The following is a 25,815-nucleotide window of genomic DNA, read 5'->3' as shown; positions in this document are numbered from 1 at the left end:
AAGTTAAACATTTTAAAAAAACTTTAATTTGAAATTTAAATTACACAGGTTTTTGCTCCACTATATGTGAAAATTTCATAATAAAAAAAACAAAGAATATGAAGTCGGTGGTATCAGTCTTGTATAATTCGTGTAAAATGGTGATATCATGTACATGAAAGCGCTATCGTAAAGATTTTAACAATCTGGACTAATATTTTTGAATTTAATTTGTGTAAAATTCAATGTTTGAAAAAAAAAATCAAAAATTAATTTCTGTTTTGTTTCTTAGTTTATTTTTTTTTCTGTGTATTAAATTGTATGCATTTTACAAATCTTTATGTAGTACATATGTATATACATCAATCAAACTGAAAATTTAATATGTTATTAAATTTGTTTATTCTTTCTTACTATTCTTAGAAACTATCTTAATAGTTTCTTCAGAAAGCAGAGTAAAGATTATTAAATTTTTATATTAATATTTAGACTAAATACACTTTCAATGTTATGTAAAAAAAACTGCATTTTTGATTCAATTTTAACACAATTATAACTTAAATTGATTGCATAATAATGAGGAATCGCAGAGTAAGAAAGTTTTATACGATAACTATAATTCAATTTGAAATAAATTTCTTGCAACTCTTTTGTTTGCCGCTCAGAGACTCAATTTCTTAATCAATTAAAAATCGTATAATTTTAAAATGATTATTCAAAAGTGATTATTAATTAATTATTAAATGATTTCAAATTTACATTAATTAAAATTTTTTTCAAGATATTTTGCACCTTCCACCTCCAAATTTTTTCGTAGAGGCAGTAGTTTTTTTTAAAAAGTTGTTATGGATCAGTTAGAAAACAACAATTTGCGTTTTTGCATTTTGATTGTCGACAATTATATGGAATAGCCATACTTGAACAATAAATATTATGTAAATTAGTTTGAGGTTCTTCTATACAAATTGTTAAAATATTCGGAGAGTGATTTCTTGTAGTTTTTTTAGAAATAAAATTGTTATTGATTTCGAACGTCTAGTTTTTGAGGGTTACAGAAAATTAGAGTGAAAATATTCTGTCTGACAAGTATAAATAACAACTTTGAAACTTTATGTTAAAATCTGAACACTGAATGATTTTTCCTTTAAAACCCTAATACGTGTTTAAAACGAAAAAAAGTGGGATATCAAACAATTGAAACTTTCTGTAAGATCATGATTGCGACATATTAAAGCTTATAAATAATTTAAGCTATATGAAAAAGTTCTTCTTCTTCTTCTTCCTCTTCTTTATAGGCCTCTCAGCCTGTTCTTTTCCAATTAGTTCGCCTCTTGAGAAGTTGATGTCCAGCACTCGATCCATCTTTTAGGTGGTCTGCCTGGCGGCCTGGTGTTGCTTGGCTTGCCATCCCTTGCTATTTTTGCAATGCGGTCACTCTGCATTCTAGAGACGTGTTCATTCCAGGCACGCCTCCTAGCTCTTACCCATCTTACCACATCTTGAACATCTAACATGTTTCTTATTTCTGCGCTCGGAACTCTATCTTGCAATGTGCGTCCTGCTATTTTTCTAAGCGTTTTCATTTCTGCTGCACGCGAGTTGGCTTTTGTTTTGCTTGTCTCCGCCTTAGTTTCCGCTGCATAAGTCATAATTGGGCGTACGCATGATTTATATATTTTAATCTTCGCTGCTTGTCCCATGTGCTTGTTTTTCCATATAATGTCGCTTAGACAACCACTGACTCTTGCTGCTTTGTTTATTTGTTGCATATTTTCTTTTTTTCGGTTTTGGCAAGCAGAAACCTCTACCCCTAAATACTTAAACGACATTACTTGCTCTATTATTTTGTCGTTAACCGCCAATTTACATCTTAAAGGTTCTTTTGCAATTACCAGAGACTTTGTTTTTGCTACCGAAATTTCCATGTTTAATTTTGAAGATGTAATATAAAACTGGTGTAGCAATTTTTGCAGCTCGTCTTCATTTTCGGATATTAGCACGGCATCATCTGCGTAGCATATAATTTTTATTTCTCCTTTTGAAGTTCTATAGCCACGTCCTGCGTTTTTCACTTCAGATATTATTTTTTCCATTATTAAGTTGAAGAGAAATGGACTCAAAGAATCGCCTTGCCTTATTCCTGATGATATTTGAATTTCGTTTGATTTGATGTTGTTCGTTAATATATATGTGGAGGTGTTTCTGTTCAAGGTTTCGATAATTTTAATTATTTCGGGTGGGATGTTTTTCGCTGTCAATATCTCGATTATATCATTGAGTTGGACGCGGTCGAAAGCTTTAGTTAAATCCACGAAGCACATAAATGCCGGTTTCTCGAATTCTATTGATTTTTCTACTACTTGTCGCACCACAAAAATTGCGTCTATCGTAGATCTGTTTTTTTTGAAATCCTTGCTGTTCTTCACACATAATAATTTTTTCTGATAGGAGATTCTGGAGAATTTTTGTGAAGAGCTTCATTACCGCACTTAGAAGAGTTATCCCTCTATAATTTTCCGGGATCCTTTTATCCCCCTTTTTGAAAATAGGTATTGTGAGGCTCTTCCTCCAGTCAGTTGGAATTGTTCCGCTGGTAATGGTTTTTTGGAACAATAATGCCAATTGATGATGAAGACCTTCGCTCCCGTATTTTATTAGCTCATTTGGTATTTCATCATATCCGGCTGCCTTTCGATTTTTCAAACTTTTTACAGCGTTCTCCACAAGTTCTATGCTAATAAAAGTACTTATTACTTCTGGCAAAAGTGTTTCTGCTTCACGGTCTTCCCTATTTTCATACAACTTTCTAAAGTGATTTTCCCAGTCTTGAATAGATATAGTATTTGTTTGCACATATTCATTTACCTCCTTTTTCCTTCGTCGAAGCAATCCCCACACTTTTTTTTGAGCACCATACAAATCTCTTTCAATGTCTGCAGTAAACGCTTCCCAGTGTTCTTTTTTTATTCTGCGTATGTTGGAATTTACGCGGTTTCTCACAGATTTGTATTCTCTGTATGCTTCGGGCGATCTCTTACTTAGGTATTTTAAGTAACTTTCGCGTTTTTCTCTTGCTAGCTCTTTTACTTCTGCAGTAAACCATGGCGTATTTGTTTGTTATGTTTATTTTCATGAAAAAGTTAAAATTTGTTAATAAATAATTTAGATTTTAAAAATTTCACAAATTACGACTTAATTGAATGGTTTAATTGAATTCAATTTAATGGTTATTTGAACTCAAGATACTTTCATTAATGCGTTATTAATCTATAAGGTAAATTGAAACAAAATTGGTAGAAGTCTGGAATTTCTTCCAATAAAATTTTCTCTTTGTACATGATGCCTTGTACATAATTTCTTATAAGAAAATTAGAAATGAACCTCGCTTCAAGTCATTCCACTTAAAATCGCAAATGTTGGATCTGAAAACGACTTAAAGCGGGGGATTACTGTACTCAAGTTTTACACAGCTTTAATGCTTTATTATAACTCATTTTATAAACTATACCATATAGAGAAATTATAAAGATAATATTGAATTGAACAACCGTGAATTTTAAAAGTTTCAATTCTTCTAACTAAAAATAATAAAAAAAAATCATATAAATTTCAAAGATCATCAGCATCTGCTTAAAATGTCAAATAAAAATGAATGTGATGAAAAAAAACAACTGTAATAAAATCAAAGCTATACACGTTATGTCAGAATAATAACTTTTTAATCTGACAGTTTTATGAACCAACTAGAAGATCTTTATAAAAAATTAAGTTGAAAGAAAAAAATTTTTTTAAATTACTAAAAAAAAAAAATGACACCCCAGAGTTGAAACTCTTGCAAAAAAAAAAAATGGTAGTCAAATTTTTATAAATAGGTTTAGTAACACCCTTTCAAAATTTTTTTGTACATTTTGATTAATTTTTTTTTTGCCGGTTTTTGCTTTGAAAATCTACCGGTACATAAGTATAAGTACCGTATGGGGTGATGTCAGTAATAATAGGTGTTTTTTTTTTACATTTAAAAAAAACCTTTTTTTTGTTACAAAATTTAAATTTTTTGTTCAAATTTTTAGTTACAAAAAGCAAAAAAATCATTTAGACAGACGCAAAAAAAAATTAATACTCAAATTCAATGAAGCCTTTTTTTTGTAATAACTAGGCAGTAAGTTTCTTAAAATTAAATTTTAAAATAATATTGTTAAATATTTAACAAAATGTGCAACAATTAACTTTAATCTACCATTATACCATTATTGATGACATTTAAATAAAGTTGTCAATTTGATTGACTTATAAAAATAATGACTGATGAAAAAAGTTAAGCTATAAAATTTATTATGTGACATTAATCAAAAGAATTAAAGGGAATATTGAGGTTGTTTTTCCTGGAATTTTAAAATATTGAATAATTTAAAGGTAAAACAGGTACATTTTTGGTACATAATTGAATTTTTAAATAATGAGATAAATGTAATTGGTTTGCTGTATGTATATACCGTTGTACAGAAGCTTATGTGCAGGAAAAACTTTTGTATGAAATCGATGTTAACAGTTCAATTGATTTCAATATACTCTGGTTCTGAGATTCAAAATGTGACAACTATTGTGTGTGAAATGTGATGTTTTTTAAAATGAACTGTTACGGTGTTACGCTCAACTAGAGTATGATACTTTCTACTTATGTATTCATCGCAAATTTACTGCTTATTATTTATCGCACATATAAACTCCGTGCATTTTGTTATTTGTCATTAATACGCCATTTAGTGTTAAGACATGTAGACCTAAGAAATCAAATTTTTTTTTTTTTGTTTATGACAGATAAATCTAAATCATAAAAAAATATTACATATATGATGTAACGACGAACACAATGCCATGTTGATTTAAGAACCATTTTTAAGTTGATTTCGTAAATGGTGCTCAAGGAAATTCCATCAATCTTCAAAAACAAATCCCTGCTTAGAATTTGATAATAAATGCAATATTCCATTTGCTGGGAATATTTCTCATATTGAATTATAGTCAAGCCAATTGAAAAACACAAGAACGACACTTTTAACAATGAAAACTTTATTTGCAACAACAACAATGAACTAAAACTGCAAAAAAATAGAAATTGCCTGATACTAGCGTTTTTATGACTACAATACACATTTGTGGATATACATGATTGCACGCTCAGAATATTTAACTTGATATTCTCAAATTTCTTGAATTTCCATCACTGCTTCGACTTAAAGTCTATATCGTAGTTTTATTATTTCTTTTATATTTCTATGTATAATAAATTTTGAGCTCCGTAATGCAAAATTTTCAATCCGAAGTTTAATTTCATTTGATTTGATATTCTATGTGTGTGTAAAAAATGTGTAAAAATTATCTATGCTTTTTTTCCACTTTTCCAATTTATTAGCTACATAATTTACAACAATAGCGCTGCTTTTTATTAAAAAAAAAAGTCCTGTTTTTTCCTCTTTATCCTTAAAATTTATTACAAAATATTTTGAAATAGAAATTTTTTCTTTATATACATTTCACTATCAATTACAAAATTAATTAAAATAAAATATGAACAATTTTGTACAGGAAAAAGCTAATTATCCTTAAATATTTTTTTTTGTTTTCGTTAAGCGTTACGAAATTTTATTGCAATTGAATCCTTACAAAATTGTTTAAAATCCTTAATTTTTATGAATGCTTCTCTCTTGGTGTTTTGTTTTTTTTTTTATCAAACATATTGAAGTCTTTTTTTCTAATTGTAAGGCTATTTTTTGTATTTTAATTTGTTTTTCTACACTTAAGATGTTTTGTAATAAATACGAGTACATATTATCCTTAGAGAAATTATCTTTATAAACAGGTATAGAAATTAAAAGGAAAAAGGAAAATATTTTAATAGAAGCAATGCGTAACTATACGCGTGTGTTTTCCCAATTATTGAAATGGGTTTTGCTATATTTTGAGTATGAATTTTTCATTTTAGAATTTATAGAACTTAAGTGAAGAATGTCAAGGAAACTTTGTATTGAACATTGTTTTTCGTATAGTGTTTTTTTTGCCCTGATACTTTTAATTTACAAAGACATCTGCTTAGAATTTTAAGTAACACAATTTCCATTTAAAAAAAAATAAGCCTATACTATTGCTCTTTTTTGTAATTTAATTGAACAAAATTTGAAATAATGTAAAAAATTTCTCAGTTCTAAAATGGAAACAAAAAACCTACCAAATATAAGATTAAAAAATAATATTGAAAATGCTTTAAGAAAGTAAAAACGTTTTTTTCTTTTAACAATAATTGTAATTGGTTTTGTTTTCTAAGATTCTGAAACATTTCTTTATACGAAAAATGAACTAATTATATTATTGTTTTAGATCGGCCTAATTGCTGCGTATTTTATTACGATTTTCGATTTACTCATACATGAAGCATGTAAATTTTTTTAGAAATGGAACACGTTTTCACAAAAGAATACAACACAATATCTTACGATTAAGATTTAGTTTTTTGTTGCCATGTCCCCGAAAAGTTTATTGTAATTTCTTCTCTCTACGTATAAAGTGAATCTTAAAATACTATGAATTTTATGTATTTTGTCTTAGGTATGATCAAAATTTGTGGTCGCTAGTAACCAACTAAACAACCCTAGGAACTATACAAGATCTACAGGAAACCTGTTGACCAGCATGCACGGGCCTTGGTTGGTGGGCATGTCGTTGTGGGACGTCCTCACGGAAAAGTTGCTCAGATTCATCCGAAGTGTGGGTCTCGTGTGGTGCTCTAGGCAGAACACTGAGCGCTCCTGGTGGGAGCACAATAGATCATTAAGGTCGCGGTGTACCATCATCCTATTAAGCAATCTACAATCTACAACTTTTCCATCCTGAATTTGCAGAATAAAAAAGTGTACATATTCTGTTCGATTTTTAACGTATGAAGTTTGATGGTATCAGAGTTTGTTTTGGTTTTAGATGATGAACGGTGCACTTTTTAATGAAGAAAGCATAAAGATTTTCTTATAGAAAAATATCCAGAACTCTCAGTTGTTGAGAAGAGATTATTGTGTAAAATTTCTCAACTTCTTCTCCCCCAAATAAATAAGATTTGTACTGTAGTATTAAATTTTCGTAGATTAAAATAATTGGGAAAAGGCAATTAAAATTACGATTTTATTGTAAACATTTTAAAATTTTTTATTTTTCGGAGTACTCACCAATTTTATCGTTTTTACAACCCCCTTAAGTGCATTAGAAAAGAAAATTTTAACTTTTTTTTCCGCGCGTTGTTTTTTTTTTGCTCCTGTTACTTTAGTTTTGTTATTTTTTTGTTCCTTCAAATACATTATTTTTTTGTTATTACAAATTTAGTTAAAAAAATAACTTACGTGAAAATTAATAATAAAAAAAAAAGGCAAAAAAAAAACTTGTTTGAATAATTGAAACGTACCGTGAAGTATGGATTTACTATATTTGTACGTATGACATAAGCACAATGAGATTTTAAATATTATGTACCAATAATATCACACCCATATAGAAAAATCACAGTATCTACTTTAATTCATTATTGGTGGCATTGGCAGAATATCGAATAGAGAGATACAATACTTCACTTCGCAGTATTTTAAATCAAAATGTGTTTATTAAAATTACCAATTCAAAAAATATTTGAAATAAATAACAAAAAAAAATTTTAACACATAATATTGCCATCTAAGTTTTAATTTACAGGATAAGAGCAAAACTGCCCTAATCAACTATTTTTCTAAATAGTTTTTATTTTGTAAAACATATTTTTATGAGTTGAACTGCGGTTCAGAATGGGTATTATCTTGTATCCTTGTGATTCTGTATAAGAACAATATTCATGTACATATATCGAAATTACATTCGAATGCGATTGAATTTAGTTGAAAATCTAAATTTAGCTTTAACAAAATTTATAACTTTTAATTATTTCATTTACAACTTCGACTAAAATTGAGGATTGCCAATTCTGTTGGAATATTAGGGGTGAAATTTAGATTTGATTTTTATGGTTGCAACTTCTTCCACTTTTGCTCAGGACATATTTGGTAAATAAGGTAATTAAAGTTTAAAGAACTTCAAGCGAAAAAAGTAATAAAACTTGCAAACATGAATAAGCCCGGTTTTGACAGATAATTTTAATAAAAATTTTAATAAAAAGTTTAACATTCAAAAACTATTAAATTGATTGAGTTGCCTTATTTTTCAACTTAGGGTGTTATTTTTCGACATAGTTGATACTCACGGTAAAAATTCAAAATAAAAAGATCTTAAACAAAGGCAGAGGAGAATGGAACCGAGACAAAAGCAACGAAAATCCGTTGACATTCTAATGTATTTTTTTTTTTATTTCCATATTGTCTCCTCTCTTAAATTTTTACATTATAGTTATTGTTATTATTTTTCATATTTCATATTATTTTTTTTTCCAATTTTTTTACTCTCTGCATCATAGTATCGCGATCGTTCGCGATATTCTATACAAAATATGAAAAATTTTAATTTTAAATACTTTTGTTTTTTTTTATTTCTGTATAGTCTTTTCTGTTATCTGGAACTACAAAAAAATGCTCTATTTTACTATTATACCCTTACATATAGTCTTTTTTTGTACGCGCTTAGAACTGAAAATAAACAAATATTCCATTTGATGAAAAAATAGGGGTAGAATGAGTCATTTTAAATGTACCCCTAGAGATAAGAAGTGTTGTAATGTGCACGTTTTTTTTTTCAGTATTTAGTTTCTCTCACATTCAAGTCAATGAATGAATGAATGTATGGACGAATAAGGAGAAGAGAAAAAAAGGTCACATCCAAAAAAAATTTCCTGTAAAATTACAATTTTTTTTTAGACTTTTCATTATGCTTAGTGTTTTTTTTGTTTTTGAATTTTTTTCGGAAAGTCAACAGTTGTAACTTTTAAAATTGTATATTTTAGTTAATATAAGAGAATAAGCGAATATAGAGAAGCAAAAAAATAAAGTGAAAAACCATAACGAGAAATGCAAAAAACTTAAATCAGGACTTTAATAATAGAAGGACAACAAAAAAAAATTTATAATTTTTTTTTGCTCAAAATTAAAATAATGAAATTACAAAAATGAGATTTAGTTAAATTTTATTTTTGGTCTTTTTTTTAACATATTGTTAATGAAAAGTGTAAATTTGTATGAAAAAAAAAAACCATAGTAAATTTGGGAAGAATGTTTTCCCAGGCGATCTTTTAAATCAATTCCAATTTTTTTTTTCTTGTGTAAATTCTAGATTGTTTCGCAATTTTTAAGCCTCATATTCAATATTCGCAAATAATAATATTTTCTACCTTTAATATAAGCATTATTTTGATTAAAGCTGTTTGCAAAGGTATCGCATTAGCTCTTCGAACTATCACTTCCTGAAAATATTTTGGTGTGTACTATTTATCGCACTTCAAAATTTTCCAGACTTAAAACTTATGACTGTTAGTAAATCTTACGAAATAGAATAAGTTACATCAGTGCATATTTTTATAGCATTTTTATGTCGAAATTATTGTGAAAGCGCCGAAAAAACTTTTATTTTAGAATTATTCATTTATATTTGTGCAGGTTTGGAAAATATTAGATAAATGTAGTCGTATTGTGTGTGTCATTCTCTTACTATTTTTTTTTTTTTTTTTTGGAAAAATAAAGAACATTTGAATCAGGATATTTAATATATTTAAAAATATTTGCACAAAAATCTCTAAAAATTTGTCTACAATATCAAAGACAATTGATTTTGGGACTCCAGTACGTATTCCAATTACTCTGCAGGAAGAACCACTCCCTAGTGGTTGTATAACCCTAGTAAAAACCCTAACAGTTCCAAGACATCCCAACTATAATTTTTTGAACTTAGTTCGTGTGCCTTCTTATAAAGCGTTGCATAAGTAACTTCTTTTATCTTCTTTTACTATGTATATATCATTACTCTTCTTCAAATCCTCAATATCATGTACAATCTTCTTTTAGCAAGCTATAATAAATAAAGTTGAAACACGTAGTATTTATTTATTATCTAACAGTTTCTTCATAGTGTTTATGAAGAATTAATCTTACTATATCACTAATTTGTTGGGAATCGTCTACCAATACACGAATAGTATTAGTTATCACATTCTCTTCATTATAATATGATTTATTGAATTACTTATTTTGTTTTTTATTTTTAAATATTCGCTTTTTTCTTAAAATATTTTTTTTACTATTTTTATTTACTTCAACTTGTATATGTTTACTTTAAATTTAGTGCGAATTTCGATGATGTAGTAGGGGTTTAATAAACTTGAATTTTAGATAGATAATCTAGTGCGAACTACGAAGACATCTGGATACACTAGATACTATTCGGAGTTTTCGAGGAAAAAAATAATGCGACAAATTAAATTTTAGTGCGAAGTGCGATGAGGCCCGAACACACTACATACTATTTAGAGCTACCTAAAATAATGAATTATGTTAAAATAAAATATACTGCGATCATCAAATGCAGCATAAAAGAAAATTCATTTACTTGCCTTTTCGAAGATTGTTTCAAGCTTAGTATTTTGGTAACTTAGATCGCTTTATAACTTAAAATATAGCATAGACCGCAAAAGTTCATATAACCAAAAAGTAAATGTCAACAGTTTTGGCGCTGTCACGTCATGTATAACTGCAAAAAAACTGTGCTATAATATCGAAATAACTTAAATTTTTGAATTTTTGAATTCCAAAAAGTCCGACTGGGTAACTATCAAATACATATTTTAATATGTAATATGAATTGCTTACGATATTAATATCTTGTACGCCATAAAAAAAATCTCGAATTTTTTTTTTGTGCTATGTATTGTAATTGTATACAAATTTTTAATGTTATCCTTGTTACTTTATAAACTCTATATACCCAAATATTATATGTATGTAATATATCACGTGATAATTAAATCAGTCTTGTATTCTCCTGTTATTATTGTTGCTGTTGTTGTTGTTGAAAAGTAAAATAATAAAATAAATTTTAATAATATTAGAAAAAAGGATAATAAATCTTCAAAATAACAGTGAAATTATCTGGTGTAGATTAATAACAATAAAATATAAAATAAAATTGAGAATTTTAAAAGAAGTTTGTTTACTTAAAAAAAAAATAATTTGAGAAAAAAACTAATTTAAATTTCTAATCCAAGCATCAATGTGGTTTTTCGTATTTTACTCATAATATTTTTGTTGTTCAGTAAATTTATAATAATTATTTGTACATATTATAAATCATTTCAATAAATTTTATATTTTTTATGCACAAAATTTCAATTCAGTTATTGAATTTTCAGAGAAAGAATAATACCTAGACGCATAATAATAATAATAATATATTTAATAATCGTTCAAAAATCTGAGAATTTTAAATAAGCAGAAGAGGACTACAAGGCGACCTCCCAACTCAAATAAACGATAAAGAAAAAAATTTAGGAACTTCATACATCATATTGTTAAATGATATTGACCCGGGATAATCCCACCCGATTCACATCGCAACTTATGACGGTGCAGCTTTTGTTGTACAACTTCTGTTGATGAGAATTCAAAAGGGACGTTTAACGACAAATTTTATAAAAGCTTATATTTATTAAATATCAACTAATGTTGCACTAACTATGGCACTGGTCCTTTAAGATAAGGGTCTCGGGTTCAAACCCCCACAGGTTATATAAAAATTATACTCAATATTATATAGCTTGATATGCAATACTATAGCTTAACTTTATTATGTTAAGGTTACTGACCTTAAATATTTAATATAAAGAAAACAAGCTACTTGTTAAATACTTAATATCTGGGGAACAATACTTATCGTCTACCTCCTAGGGGGGTAAAAAGAGAAAAAATATACTAAAAGACTCAGACGCTGTACGCATAAATAAATATTTGCTATCATATCGCGTCTATCGTAAAAATGTCCTAGACCACAAATTTTTATTTAGCATTTGCTAAGGAAAAATAATAGTAAAAATGTATTTCTTAACTTAATTACTTTCCTTATTAATTCATTCCCAACAAATGAAAACATAACAGCAAACGCACTCTTTATTTGAAGTACAAATATTTAAAAACAAAAATTTATCCCTTTTCACACTTCAAAGTTTTCTGTACGGATTATACTCTTTTCTTAATTAGAAAGAAGAAGGGTCTGAATCCTTTTGATTTTATTTCATAGATTTCGCCTCTATTTTTTTTATGTTTGTGTTTCTTCTTTTAGAGTAAACATTAAAAATACCTTTTAATAATTATTAATTATATAATATAAAAAAAAATTCAAAAAAAAAATTTTTTTTTAAAAAGTTCGGCCACTTTTTGCAATGATAAGAAGAATTTTTCATCAGAATTTTTTTTGCATTTTCATTCAGAAAACTTTCATCCAATATCATTAGTGTACTAAAAAAAAAGTAGAACAAAAACTTAAACTTTCATCATTAAAAGTTTTTCGATAACATTTTGATGGTGTTAAAACACGAATGGAATTTTTTAAATGTAGACGATTTAGCGGTAACTAAAAAGTGGATTTTTAAAAAATGATGTCTTCAATTAAATTAAAATTAGTGCTATATTTGGGTTTAACAGTGAAAAGAAATATAAATACAATTTACCAATGAAAACCGGTCACCTTATATAATATAAACAAGATCAAAAATCTTAGCAAATTAGTAAATTTTTTTTAATGTTTTAAATCTTGTTGTCATATTTGAGACAAAAGGACCGAAAAGTGTATTAAATTACAAACATAAAACTGTAGAATTTTTCAAAACGCACTAGTACGAGTATAAATGCTGCAAGTAGCACATCTGTAATGTGCTTAAATAAAGTTATGAATCGCTTTCCCAGACCTTATTTGAAATAATTAGTATAATACGAAGTCAAAAATTATTATGAGAAATATTTCACTCTGTTATGAAGCAAAATTTCAGAATACAATTAACAATACTTATTTAAATAACTCATACTATATAACACTAAGAATGTATTAAGTATAAGATTTGGATTCTAAGAAAAATTCCAGCTAATTTCGAGAATTTTCAAAAGTATTTTGTTAATTTAAATTGATTTTGCTGAAACGGCCGTATTTTATGTGACAGTCCTGCTCTAGCTGCAGGAGATGCAGATGGTTTGGGGCGGGGCTTTCCCAATATTGGGGAGGGAGGAGGAGATATCTCCGGGTATTTACTTGGAAACGGCGTAGTTTAAGTGGGATATGGGAGAGTTACAATAAGCTATGATAGGTTACGGTGGTTGCGGGGGAGGAATGTATCTCTTTTGCCCATGTCTCTCTTCGACAATGATAAAAAAATGTACATATAAAGAATTTAATACATGTAAGTTAAAATTGATTTTAGACTCTTCCAAAGAACTAGATTTTAGACTACCAAAGAACTAGTTTAATTTGAATTGCTATTTCAATTAAAATATTTTGTCATTTTTTTAATTTAATTGTTAATTATCTTCAAATAAATAATGACCTAAGTTTTCTTTTCTTATAAAATATTTGTAGAAAATTTTAAATGTATAGTAAATGAGAAAATTTTATGTATTGAATATGTAAATAATTTTTATTAAAATAAAATTAAAATCAATAAATTATTCGATTTTTTTTCCAATACACATTAATAAATAAATGAAAGAAAAATATGAATCTATCAATACTATAAAAAAAATTCAAACGGGAGGAAAAATTGTTAAATGGAAAATTGAAACAGTCTCAAGTTAAAATTTATTTTGTCCATTTGGAATTCTTCTGGAGAAAATTGCCATTAAGTATAATACATATAAGGATATAATATCAATCATTTTACTACTAATTTAGTTTTAGGCCTTAATCTTAAATATTCTAGTTTTTTTGTTAAAGTGTATAAATTTAAGTACAAAACCCTATTTAAAACTGACGAATTTCATTACGGCTTTGACAACAGCGTCTTACAATTCACATAATTTTCATGTGGTGTCATTTTTCAAATAATAATGAAGAACAAAATTACGATAATTTTGAATTTTTATTCGTTACGGCAATTTTTGATCAAAGATTTTTGATGCTAAGAACATGAAGAATTCCAAAGGGTCGAAAGTTTTTGTCTCATTTACACAGATCTTCTTATCTAGTTCGACGTCTAATACTGTTTTGGTTGCGGTCGTGATTTTTAACAACATTCTTTTTAACGAAGTGAGAAGTGTAAGCGTAATGCCGATAGAAAATGAATTTGCGCTTAAAGAGACAATTTTGAGAATATTCCGCTTAAATGAATAAAACATACTGAGTTAGAGAATAACTAAGAGGAATTAAAATTTTGGACATTAATTGGTCTTAATTGGAGGGCAAAAAATCCTATATTCGTACAAGGGCTATATGTGTAGATCTAAACTGTTTAAAAATTCAAGGAATAGGAAAAATAACTTTACTAAGAAAGGATCTTTGGCTATCTCTTATTCAAACCCAACTACATTTCATTATAAATGGATTAGTTCTCTCAATTCTAATCAAAATTCCAAAACGTATGTATATATTATGTCTATATGAGTTTAATATTTTGAAAATTTTGTGTATTTCCAAGTGACTTGTCTCATTGCTTAAACATACTTATAAATCTCGGCATAACATTTTACTTACAGTTGTGTGATCATTAAATTGTGCCCGCTTATCTTATTGCTTTTATAATTTTTTTTACTCTAATGAATCTATTTCTTTTTTAAATTTTAAATAAAAAAAAAAAGTAATAAATAAAAATTTTTCCTTTATTAAAGGAAAAAGAAATATGAAAAAAAAATGGAATGGCTGATTATTGAATGACCAATACAACTCAACGCTAACATTTTAATTACATACATATATATACATACATATTATACATATTTATATTTGTGCCCTCGAGCATTTCTATTAGGAACTGAGAAAGAAAAAGAATTTATTTTTTTTCGTTTAATTTTTTTTATGAAAAAGGAAGAATTTTCTTTTCTTCTCACTCATCTTATCTTTAAATGTCCTTGTTATAAATTTTTTTTTATTGAAAAAGAAAAAAATAAATACATAACAACGAAGAAAAGAAAAAAAATTTGACAAACACTTTGGTAATCAAACAACACAACACAAGGAAGCTGTCGTCGTCTTCATCGTCCTTGTCAAATTTATTTAAAAATACAAAATGCATGAACTAAAAGAAATGAATAGAGAAAAAGAAAGAGAAAGAAGTATAAAGAAAAAAAAATATTCACCCACCCTTAAAATAGTGATTTTTTTCTTTTTGACGGGGTAAAAAAAAATTTGTAACGAGGGTGAAATTAATGGCGATCAGACAAAACTGCGATGATGAATACAGAATGATGATTTTTAAAAGTAATGATGATGGTGATGATGATGACGATGGTAATACTAATAATGGCTACAAAATGATGATGGTTATGACTTGAGAATTCAGTTTGGTTCGTTTATTTTCAATTGAAGAAAATAAGGAAAGTATTCACAAAAAGAAAGAAAAAAAAATATTAGAAAAAAAAAATGAATTCTTGTATTTACCTTTAAAAACTCTGACGAATCCTGAATAAGAGGTAAACAAGAAAAAAGAATTACAAAAAAAAAATATTGTGGAAAATTTTCTTTTCATTCAAAGGAAATTTTTTTTTATTACTTTCATTCGGAAATTATAGAAAAAAATTAAAATAAAGGAAAAAAAGTAAAATTGAGTATTGGAAAAAGAAAATGGAAATTTTTCTATGAAATTTTTCTCAACCAAAATTTAAGAAAAGAAAAAACAATATTGACTGGAAAAGTAAAAGAATTTTATTCGGGCCTTGCGATAAAAAAGAAAATTTTATGTGTACGCCATTAAAACTCACCATCAAATTTTATTCCTTACAGCTTTGCTGGAACGCCACATTTTATTAAAATTCTGCTTTTAGACGAAAAATTTTTTTCTTTATTTGGACAAAAAATTGAAGCACAATTAAATGTAGAAGAAAAAAACTATTTTGCCTTATTTCATTATAAAAAAAATATTGATTATGAAAACAATACTTTTGAGTTGTAAAAATCGCTGAGTACTAGGTAGGTTACGCTAGGTGTACCCTTAAAGGGTACACCTAGCCCACCCGGGCCCGTTGTGGTGACATGAGTACTAAGCTCCATATATAGAATCCTATTCTAACATTATTTCAGAATTTCATTCTTCTCAATTTTCTCAATTTTCTATAGCAGTTTAGCTCAATTTTTAATTAGTTTATAAAGTTTTGTGTTACTTAAAATAGAAAACATAGATCGAGAAGCGAAGACATATATGGAATAAACAAGTACATCAATAACTCTTATTTGTCTAAAAAAAAATCCGATTTGTAAATGCTTCTTGAATTAATATTGTCGAAAATTATACTCATACAAAATGAAAATATATTGAGTTTATTTTTACGATATAAACTCAAATAACGCAATTTGCGTGAAATGGGTTAACATATAAATTTAATTATCCTTTAATTTACCTTGTAATAATTGATTGTTTTACTGTTTGGTATCAGTTTTTTTTTGTGTAGAAATTAGGCAAAATCAAATGTAACCGGACATTATGAGTCATATCCGATGGAAGAAACATTTTTTTTTACTATTTGCTGATTGTTGTTTAAAAATTGCTATGGATTATGTTTTGTTCGATTTTAATGTCTTATATTAATTGTAAAACTTATTTATGACTTTACCAATGACAATAAATTATGAAAGATGATTCTCCACAATTTTATACTAAAAAACAAATTACCCTATGATTAACCAATTTTAAAATTACTTCCTTAATTGGTTTTAAATTAGTTGTATTACACCCTAATTAGTATTTTATGTATCAAAGCTCCAATAAATAGTTTAAAATTGATTCTTTTTCATTAAGTGATTCTGCAATACAACCCTATTTTTTCTAAGTATATCAGTAATAAATCTGTAGTAGTATAAATTTTAGGATTGTATTAAAATTGGAACAGGTTTTAAAATTATATGAAACAAGTCTGTGCCAATATCAGCATGTTGAGAAGAATCGGGTTAATGAAATCGTAGACTATCGTTAACATTTTATACAATATCACTTTGCTTTTGTTAACAAATTTGTGTCTGAAATTAATAAATTTTTCTTTTTAGAATTGTGAAAGTCGATTCAAGGCACACACAGCACACAGGTACGTTATTTTCTTTTATTCTCAATCACTCTTATAGAATTGGAAAAAGAAAAAAACAAAAATCAGAGAAAATAATGATAAAATAAATAAATAATATAAAATTAAATTAAAATTTTCAAAAAAAAAAGAGAAAAAAAAATAAGAACATGTTCATAAATTTTCATTTTCTATTAAAAAAAAAAATTATATTTATTTTTCTTTTTAAAAAAACCAGCCAGTAAAAGTCCTCTTATGGACTCAAGAAAGTGTAAAAAAATTTTCTCGAAATTTTCATATTTTTTTATTTTTTTTTTAGCATAACCTCCCGTTACTTACTTTTTTTTTTTCTTATTATATAAGTGGCGCTCTATAGTTGAATGCTTTATAATTATTGAAATTTTCTGATTTTTCTTGTTTTGCTTTTCATTTTAACTTCAGCGGGTCCTGAATACCGACCGACTGTATACAAGTAATGGAATGAAAATGTTATTTAAAAATGGCTTCAATTCAAGAATTTTTTTTTTTTTTTAGAAAAATTTTCATATTTTCTTATAGTTGTTTTTTTTCCAACATCTTCTTTATATACCGAAATAAATAAAAAGTAACAACATCCTTTCATCTGGAATAGAGAAAAGAAAAATGTGTGTGTAATAAAGTCGTAGAAGGAACAAAAAAAAAATAAAAATTTGAATAAATTCTATTAATATGTTAATTTTGTTTTTATTTTATAATAGTAATTTTTTAACAATTTCTAAATAGTTAATGTCTAGAATTCCAATAATATTATAAGACGCGAATTTTGATTTCCATTTTTATTAAATTGAATGTCATAAATTTTAACATACAATGTTTTATATAAGTAGATGATGAATTGCGAGAATGAACTTAAAATTCTTTACACCTTTTCATAATAATTTGTTGAAGATTTACGATATACTCGGTTTCTTTTAAATACACTTAAAATGTTATTTATTAACCTTTCGTTATGAAAAGCTGTTGTTATGCATAATTTGTTGTGATGCACAATAATAACACACTTAAACAGCAGGTAATCTAAAACTTTTCTGAAATTTACAAGTTTAAATAAATTGTTAAACTAAAATTTAACTTAAGAACAAAATTATGATAATAGCACTGGCTCAAAATTTCTGAAAATTTGGTTAAATTCGGATAATTTTAAATTGGTCAAATTAAAATTAGAAAAAGTTCTTGAAAATATTAGTAACAGTTCATAATTTAGATTTTCAATAATTTATGAATAAAAATCTCTTTCCTCTTTTTTAAAACCTGTTTTCCTTTTCTTCATCAAAACCAGTAATTCTTAATAATAATTAGTGTTTGTAAATGCATAGCAATGCATAAACAAATTAAAAAAAAAACATCAAGTAACAAGCACTTGCGTTATGAAAATGAACAAAAAAATCTGAAATTCATGAGATTAGCGTCATTTCGCCGTTTTGAGGTCAATTTGCATATTTGCAGAATTGGAAAGGTAGTATCATACAAATTGATTGTATTCGTATAAAATCCATTTCGTATACCGAATACGAAAATCGAGTTACATATAGTAAGGTCCCTGAGTTACGTTTGGAATTCGAAATCTATTCTTGATTATTTTAAAAATATTTTCTTAAAAAGATTTTAATGCTTATTTTGAATTTGAAAAATCTTAGTACTAATATGTAAGGAAAATATGCAAAAGCCCACGTTATTGCACTAATTACTTTTACTTTTTAACTTTTTAAAAAAGCACCTATTTTATTATTGTACTATAGTTAGTTTATTTGAGTTCTGACTCTTGGTGTTACAGAAACTGTAAATTTTGTGAATAATTGATTAAAAGAAGAAAAAGGAGTTGGGTGCAATATAGGGTTTTGTTGGATTTAGAGAATTTGCTTACAAATTGCAGAATTAAAGATTAGAGAAATCGAAATTTTGAAAATTTAAAATTTAAGCTGTTGACAAAATATTGATTGAATCCACATGTTTTTGAAACATGTGAATAGTAGTGGAATTACAGTTATCTTCATTTTGAGACCAATCGTTTGAAAAGAATTTTCTTAAATAATAATAATAATTTCAATAATAATTTCAATTTTCGTAAAGAAATTATATATTAGACCAAAGCACATTTTCCTTCAATATAAAATACACATAGAATTCAAAGAAGTTGCTGTTAATTATAATTGAATTTTATAAAAGTTTTGAAAAATGACATTCAGAATCTGAACAGACTAATCATATAATTTTGTAAAATTTGAAAATTCTTAGAGATATAATCTATGTTTATATTGTGGTAACGATTTTTTCAAATTATTTCCTAACATTTAATTAAAGTGTAGCTCACCTTTATAATTCTCCTTCATCAATATCATTACTAAATTACAAACGTTGGTATTATTTATATAGGAATGCTGTTCTTTAATTTTTTATGTTTAAAAAAATTAAATTTATCATTTAATTTATTCACTAAATTATTTATTATGTTGAATATAAATAATATGTAAGTGGATGAATTGCAAAAGTGTTTTTGAACTTATCTCACTAATTTCCAACAAGAAACTAAATATTAACTTTAAATATAAGCGCATCGCGCAGCGCTATAAATTGTTTTTTTTTTTTATTATTATTTTTAATTTCATAATTAAAAATTTTATACTTTCGCTTGCATGATTTTAAATGCAGTAATCCCTCGAATAAAGTAACCTCAATATAGAACAATTCGGAAATTTTCAAAATTTCCAAAAATTTTTAGTAACACTAACCATTGGTGCAGTGGTTATGGCACCGGTCCTTTAACCGAAGGGTCTCGGGTTCAAACCCCGGTTAGGTCACTATAAAAATTATATTCAATATTATTATAACTTAATATACAATACTAATAAAAATATTATACAAGTAATTTTCAAATATTCCTAATATTCGATATTAAAAAAAATAAACTAAGAAAAATAAACAGTAAATATTAATAACCTCAAATAATTAATATAAATAAAACTAAGGCAGGCTAGTCACCTACCTAGTTAAACTCTATGGCGCTATGAAAAAAAAAAAAAAAATATATATAAAAATTAGGTACGAGCTTTAAATTCAATAATTTTGCTTAAAGTTGGTAATTCATAAATTTCCAGCCCGAAAACGATTTTTAGCAGGGGTTTATTATATAAAATGTTTGTATATTGGTATAGGTGCGTGCAATCTATAGTGCTTAAATTTATTTCTTTTACAGCTTCTTTACTTCATTAACTTTTACAAAATTTATTTGTTAGAAACTGTTATTTAAGACTGAATAGTAGAATGGTTTGTTTTATATACAAATTTCATAATATATATATATTCTTATGTATGTATATATGCATTAGTTGACTGCATAAATATTTTAATCGCGTCCAACATGTTTATAATATGTTAATTAAAGTTAAATATAAGGCGGTGATAGTAAATGGAACAATTACGCGTGGATATTTATTAAGAAGTGATGATGATTCTTTAGTAAAAAAAAAACAAGCAACAAATTAAAACAAAACAAATTTTTTTTTTTTGTACAGCTTAGGTGGTAGCTTAAGATGTGAAGAACAAGATACAAAAATGATTGTACACAAAGTCATATTAAAAAAAAAAATAAATTAACCGTCAAAACAACCATTAAAAATGTTGCTCAAAACAGAATATTTAAAAAAAAATTTTTTGTTTTACAAGAGTTGACTATGTAAATTTTAATTTTTAAATTGTTAAGCACTTTTCATATTTGTAACTCTTTGAACAGTAGAGGGCTACTAAAAAAAAAATAAAACCAAATCTGGTTCCAAATCAATTTTAATTAGAAAAAAAATAAAAAATTTTCTCACTTAAATTATGTTCAAAATTTTAAGACAAAAACGCGGTAATATATAGACTGAAAATTAAAACCAAATTGGAGATAAGCATCTATTCGACCCAATTCACAAAAATGAATTCAATTTCACCCAAGTATATTTCTCGAAACAGGATGACAACAAGCAAGTACCCGGTCAAATACCCGGTCAAATTGTTTTTGCGGTTCAGCAAAAGTAGCAATGAGAATAATTAATGGACCGCGGTTCCTTTCAGAAAAATAAAAAGAAAACCCAATCCGGCACTGATAAAAGTTTCAACAAAAACTTATAACTATGTTTATATGAACATACATACATTATGTAGATTCTACTGGTCTATATGAAAGAAAATATATATTTTAATTTAAAAATTTTCAAAGAACGTACAATAATTAAATTAAAATTTTTAATAAAGAAAACAAAAAAAATGGTACATAAACACAAAAACAACACTATAGAATGAATTAATTACATCTTCATCTTTAGATGTTGATATAACACTGTTGTTATTCCAGTGTATAAATTACATTTAGTGGAAAATAATCAAAATAATAAAGAGAATGTGTTATGATGCATCAACTTTAATAATTTTATTTGTAAAAGAATAAAACAAAAAAAAAATAATTCGCCTATAGGGGCGCTGAAACATAAATATGTATGTAGGTATTAAAATGCTAAAATAAATTTGATAAAAATCTTCATTAAAGCAAAAAGTCATTCGAAGACTAGCGCAATAGACAAGTGAATTTTTGCACAATAATAGCTATTATACACTATACGTTCAACAATTTTATTATGAACGTTTACTTTTCAATATTATGAATGCTATAATGGCTTCTAGCTACTTGCATATATACTTAAATTTTTCTAATTGGATTTTTTGTTGTTTTTGATTGTAAATTTTAATATTTTATTCACTGAAAGTTGTGTTACTCACTTCATTAATTTTATCATGAAGAACAAGTACTTTTTAAAATATTTTAAAATCTTTATTTAAAATCAAATATCAAAATGTCTATCAATTTAGTCGCCAGTATAAATTTGAAAAAAAATAAAATAATACTAAGAGTTTTAACACAGAATTGATAATTAAAGATTATCAAAAATTAAAATTATTAGAAACTGCGGGTAAGGAATTTTGAATAAAAAATAAATCTTATAATCTTATAAAAGTCAGTCGATAAATTTTTTATTGTGATGATAACAAATGCTTTTTGTTTAAAACAGGTGTTCAAAATAATTATCAAGAGATAAAACTATATGAATTTGTATTGTCGCCAGAACTACCATTAGCTGGGGACTTTAACCCACCTTAAAAAACAACTGGGTGGTCATGGCTTCCTAAAACTAGTCAGATTGACTAACTAATCATTAGTTTTTCTCTATTTTGTTTTTTTTTCGTTTATACATTTCATATTGAAAAAAGACAGTACATCTCTGCACTTTAAGCTTAATTCTTTTGAGTTTTTTTGAATAAATAAATTGTGAAAAAACTTAATAAACTTTAAATCTGCAATATAAATTTGTGCTTAGTGGAGTTCAGTAAGTCTAATAAATTGTATTTAAAATCACTGGAATTACTTTTTATATTAGTAATTTTTTTAGATAGTAAATGCCAGAACTGTATTTAAATTGGATGTGATCGAAACAGTGGTTCGGATAACTGCCCTGCAATTTTAAAAGTTATTAAGCTATATCTTAGAATTTATTGAAGCTGTTATGTGTGAAAAAATCGTTGAAATTTCTTGACTTCTTGTGATAGCCGCCATACAACTTATTCTAAAATATGACCAATAGTTATTTAGTCATATTTTAGAAACTACTTGATGTACATAGTAGCGAAACATTGTAAAAGCAAATATTATAATATGGCCATTATTTTCGGTAGAAGCAGTTGAAATCATGAGCTGCACTGAAATTTTGCACAAGCAAATATTTTACTAGGTCTGTTAAATTTAATAAAACTCGTTGAAATTTCTTCACTTAGGGTGGTTACTGCCATACATTCGCCAACTGCCAAATTACAGTGGAGAAATATCAACTAGGGAAACACGTATGAAATAGTGTGGTAATTCATACACAGCATTTAAAGTCCTTCATTCGTATTGGTATCATAGAGCTGACACGGTTTATGAGCTATTAAGCTATTGACGGTTATTGAGCTATTTAATTTTAAATTGCCTCTTCATTTAATTTCGAAATAGTAAAAGAAATGAACCAATGGAAATGTTCACTTCTTCTAAAATTACACTCTGCGCAATTATATTATTAATTGTCGGAAGCAATACCGTAAAGCAACTCTATCACCACACAATTATCAGTAATTAGCACTCAGTATTCAGCTCATTGTATGTAGCTCATTTTAGATTACTTGTAAAATGAATTACATACAATATTATTGAATTACGTATTTGCTTGATTAGTCAAAATTTTTAATTCATCCATATGAAAGTTATAGAAGTGTGTTTAAAAAATCCGCGCTTCAAAATGTAAATTTGTTATTCTGAAAATAAAATTTTAATTTAATTTTTTTACTTTTTACACGTTACCCAACTAAAAATAACTTAAGGATGTTAGTATATTAAATTCTTTCTATCTTCTTACATATACATGTACATGGAATATAATATCACGCATATGATTGACTTTTGATTAGTTATCAATCAAAGTCAGCATAAAAAAGACGGTAAATTTAAGTAAAGTTTTTATTTTTTTATACCAAGTTTTTAAAGTTAAATTATAAAAAAAAAAAGAAAAATTGCCGATCGCAATCTTACTTCTTTTTCGTAAGATTTTTTCAATATTAGAATAACAAGTAATTAAGAAAAAAATCTTGGTATATACGTACCTATGTCGACGTATATGTAAACAGATTATAGAAGATTAGTAATCAAAGACCAGATATTTTAATAGTTAAAGAGTAGCATGAAATTTTCAAGAGGTGAACTTGTTATAAGTTTTTTTTTTGTAATTTTGTACTCGTGCCAATATCATTTAAAAGTTATAGCAATTTTGGGTTGCCATTCATGATATTCAACAAAGAGTTGTTATTCAGAATAATTTATGGATAACCTTTTTAAAATTGTGCAGAGGCTACCCTGGGGTTTATTTTACAAAAATGGTTCAACATTGTTGCTATTTCCCAATTTTAAATTAATTCTTGTTATGCTTCTCACTCTAATAAATATATGTATAATAAGCCAATTCATCATAAAGTATAGTTTGTGGAGGTCAAAAGATTTTGTCTTGTTCTGACAAAATTTTAAAAATTCGTGACACTAAAAAAAGATATAATATTCTGCTATTCAAAATTCGTGCAAATTTTTTGCTGCGCAAACAAATGTTAAAAAGTTAAAGATGCACAAGCCTTACTTTATTACAATACAAACTGTACAGGGTGAAACTGTAATATGATGCAATCTTTCGGGGACAGAAAGGTATGAAAAAATTTTATGAAAAAGAATCGTGCCTGGTGAAGGGCCGAAAATGAATATTTAGCCATAAAAATCCCAGTTGGAAATTTTTGGTTATAACAAAAAGGTGTATCGAATTAAATAGCTGTAGGTAACTTCCATAATTATAAACCGATTTAAAAAATTAATATGCAATGGAAAACTGAAAAGTCACTCTTTCAAATACCTTATAGTTGGAATTTAATTAATTTTCATAACTTGTTTAGGTTTTTAAAATTCAAATTGACTCTTATCACACTTTAAAAATCTTTGGTCGCACTGAATTGACAATGCTATATGTACATATATGAGGCGGCAATTTGATGTACTATAGATTATTAAAATAAAATATGTGACTAAAATTTCAAATAAATTATTTGTTTTTAAAATTAATGACATTTTACAAGTACATATAGAAAAAAACAATTTATTTATATATGGGTACTGAAAAATTCATAGATTTAAATTATTCTTAACTTTAATTAAAAAACTTATACTCAAAAGAGATATTCCAGTGCGATAATGTTATTAGAAAAAATACAAACATATCTATTTAATTTTCAAAGTAATTATTAAGTGTATCTGTAATTAAGAATTTTTTTTATATATATGAATTGATAAAAGTTGTACATTGTGTATTGCAGGTATAATGATATATTAGGTAATTTCCTGAAGTTCCACCTTCAATAAAATTTTGTAGTTTGTGTTATAGGCTCCGTCACTGATTAAAATTTGTCGTAATTAATAATTGTAATTAAGTGATTAAGTGATATAATGAATTATCTTTAGTTTAAAATTTTTGACATACAAATGTTTTTATAGGAGACTTGAATCAATTATTGAATTCAAAATATTTAAAAATTTTTTTTGATATCTTTAAATTTAAGAGCACATAAGAAGTAACTTAAGGATCCGGTTTATATTAAGTAATGTTGTGTCAGCCTCAACAGTAATTAAGGAATAACAGTTACTGTTTTTTTATTTACTTTTAAAGTTACATGATCACTTAATAAAGTTTGGTTATGCCAATGATTATTAAAATAGAACTCTTCCTTTGAAAAAAGAAAAAAGAACAAATACTTAAAATATGATTGTGTGAGTTTTCTTCATATTTACTTGAAATAAATTATAAGCGGCCGTTTTCTAGCATTTGGGCACATACTGATTATTGGCGTTTTCAACCCTTTGAGCATTTATGGGATAAAATATCAAAATATTTCATATTGTTGCATACATTTTGAATGAAAGGAAGAAAAATTTGAAAGAATTTGGCGGTAAAATATAAATACTTATATTTTTGGATGGCGTGGCATTTATCGTTAGGTTTTT

The 25,815-nt window shown here is 26.4% G+C and overlaps 1 protein-coding gene and 1 long non-coding RNA gene across 2 annotated transcripts; both read right to left on the bottom strand.

The window, feature by feature from the left end:
• Positions 1 to 1,298: 1,298 nt before the first annotated feature.
• On the bottom strand, positions 1,299 to 15,018 carry LOC129609257 (uncharacterized). The gene is made up of 3 exons (XM_055521191.1): positions 15,015 to 15,018; positions 2,591 to 3,068; positions 1,299 to 2,373 (listed from the first exon to the last, which is right to left on the bottom strand). The coding sequence occupies exons 1-3, from the start codon at positions 15,016 to 15,018 to the stop codon at positions 1,299 to 1,301; spliced, it is 1,557 nt and encodes a 518-aa protein (XP_055377166.1).
• Positions 15,019 to 17,374: 2,356 nt separating this feature from the next.
• LOC129609324 (uncharacterized) lies at positions 17,375 to 19,710 on the bottom strand. The gene is made up of 2 exons (XR_008696943.1): positions 19,528 to 19,710; positions 17,375 to 17,799 (listed from the first exon to the last, which is right to left on the bottom strand). It is a non-coding gene; the product is annotated as an uncharacterized LOC129609324 (long non-coding RNA).
• Between the last annotated feature and the right edge of the window lie 6,105 nt (positions 19,711 to 25,815).

The sequence above is a fragment of the Condylostylus longicornis genome, unplaced genomic scaffold, assembly GCF_029603195.1.
Source record: "Condylostylus longicornis isolate FDR11 unplaced genomic scaffold, ASM2960319v2 ptg000038l, whole genome shotgun sequence".
Classification (NCBI taxonomy): Eukaryota; Metazoa; Arthropoda; class Insecta; order Diptera; family Dolichopodidae; genus Condylostylus; species Condylostylus longicornis.
Note: the sequence above shows the minus strand (reverse complement) of the source record. Positions and strands in the feature narration are given on the sequence as shown.

Bases quoted from the DNA above. Each gene is read 5' to 3' on its own strand.
- LOC129609257 (XM_055521191.1), bottom strand. The intron at 2,374-2,590 runs GTTCCAAAAAAC...CAAAAAAAACAG, and splicing joins CATCATCAATTGGCATTATT to ATCTACGATAGACGCAATTT.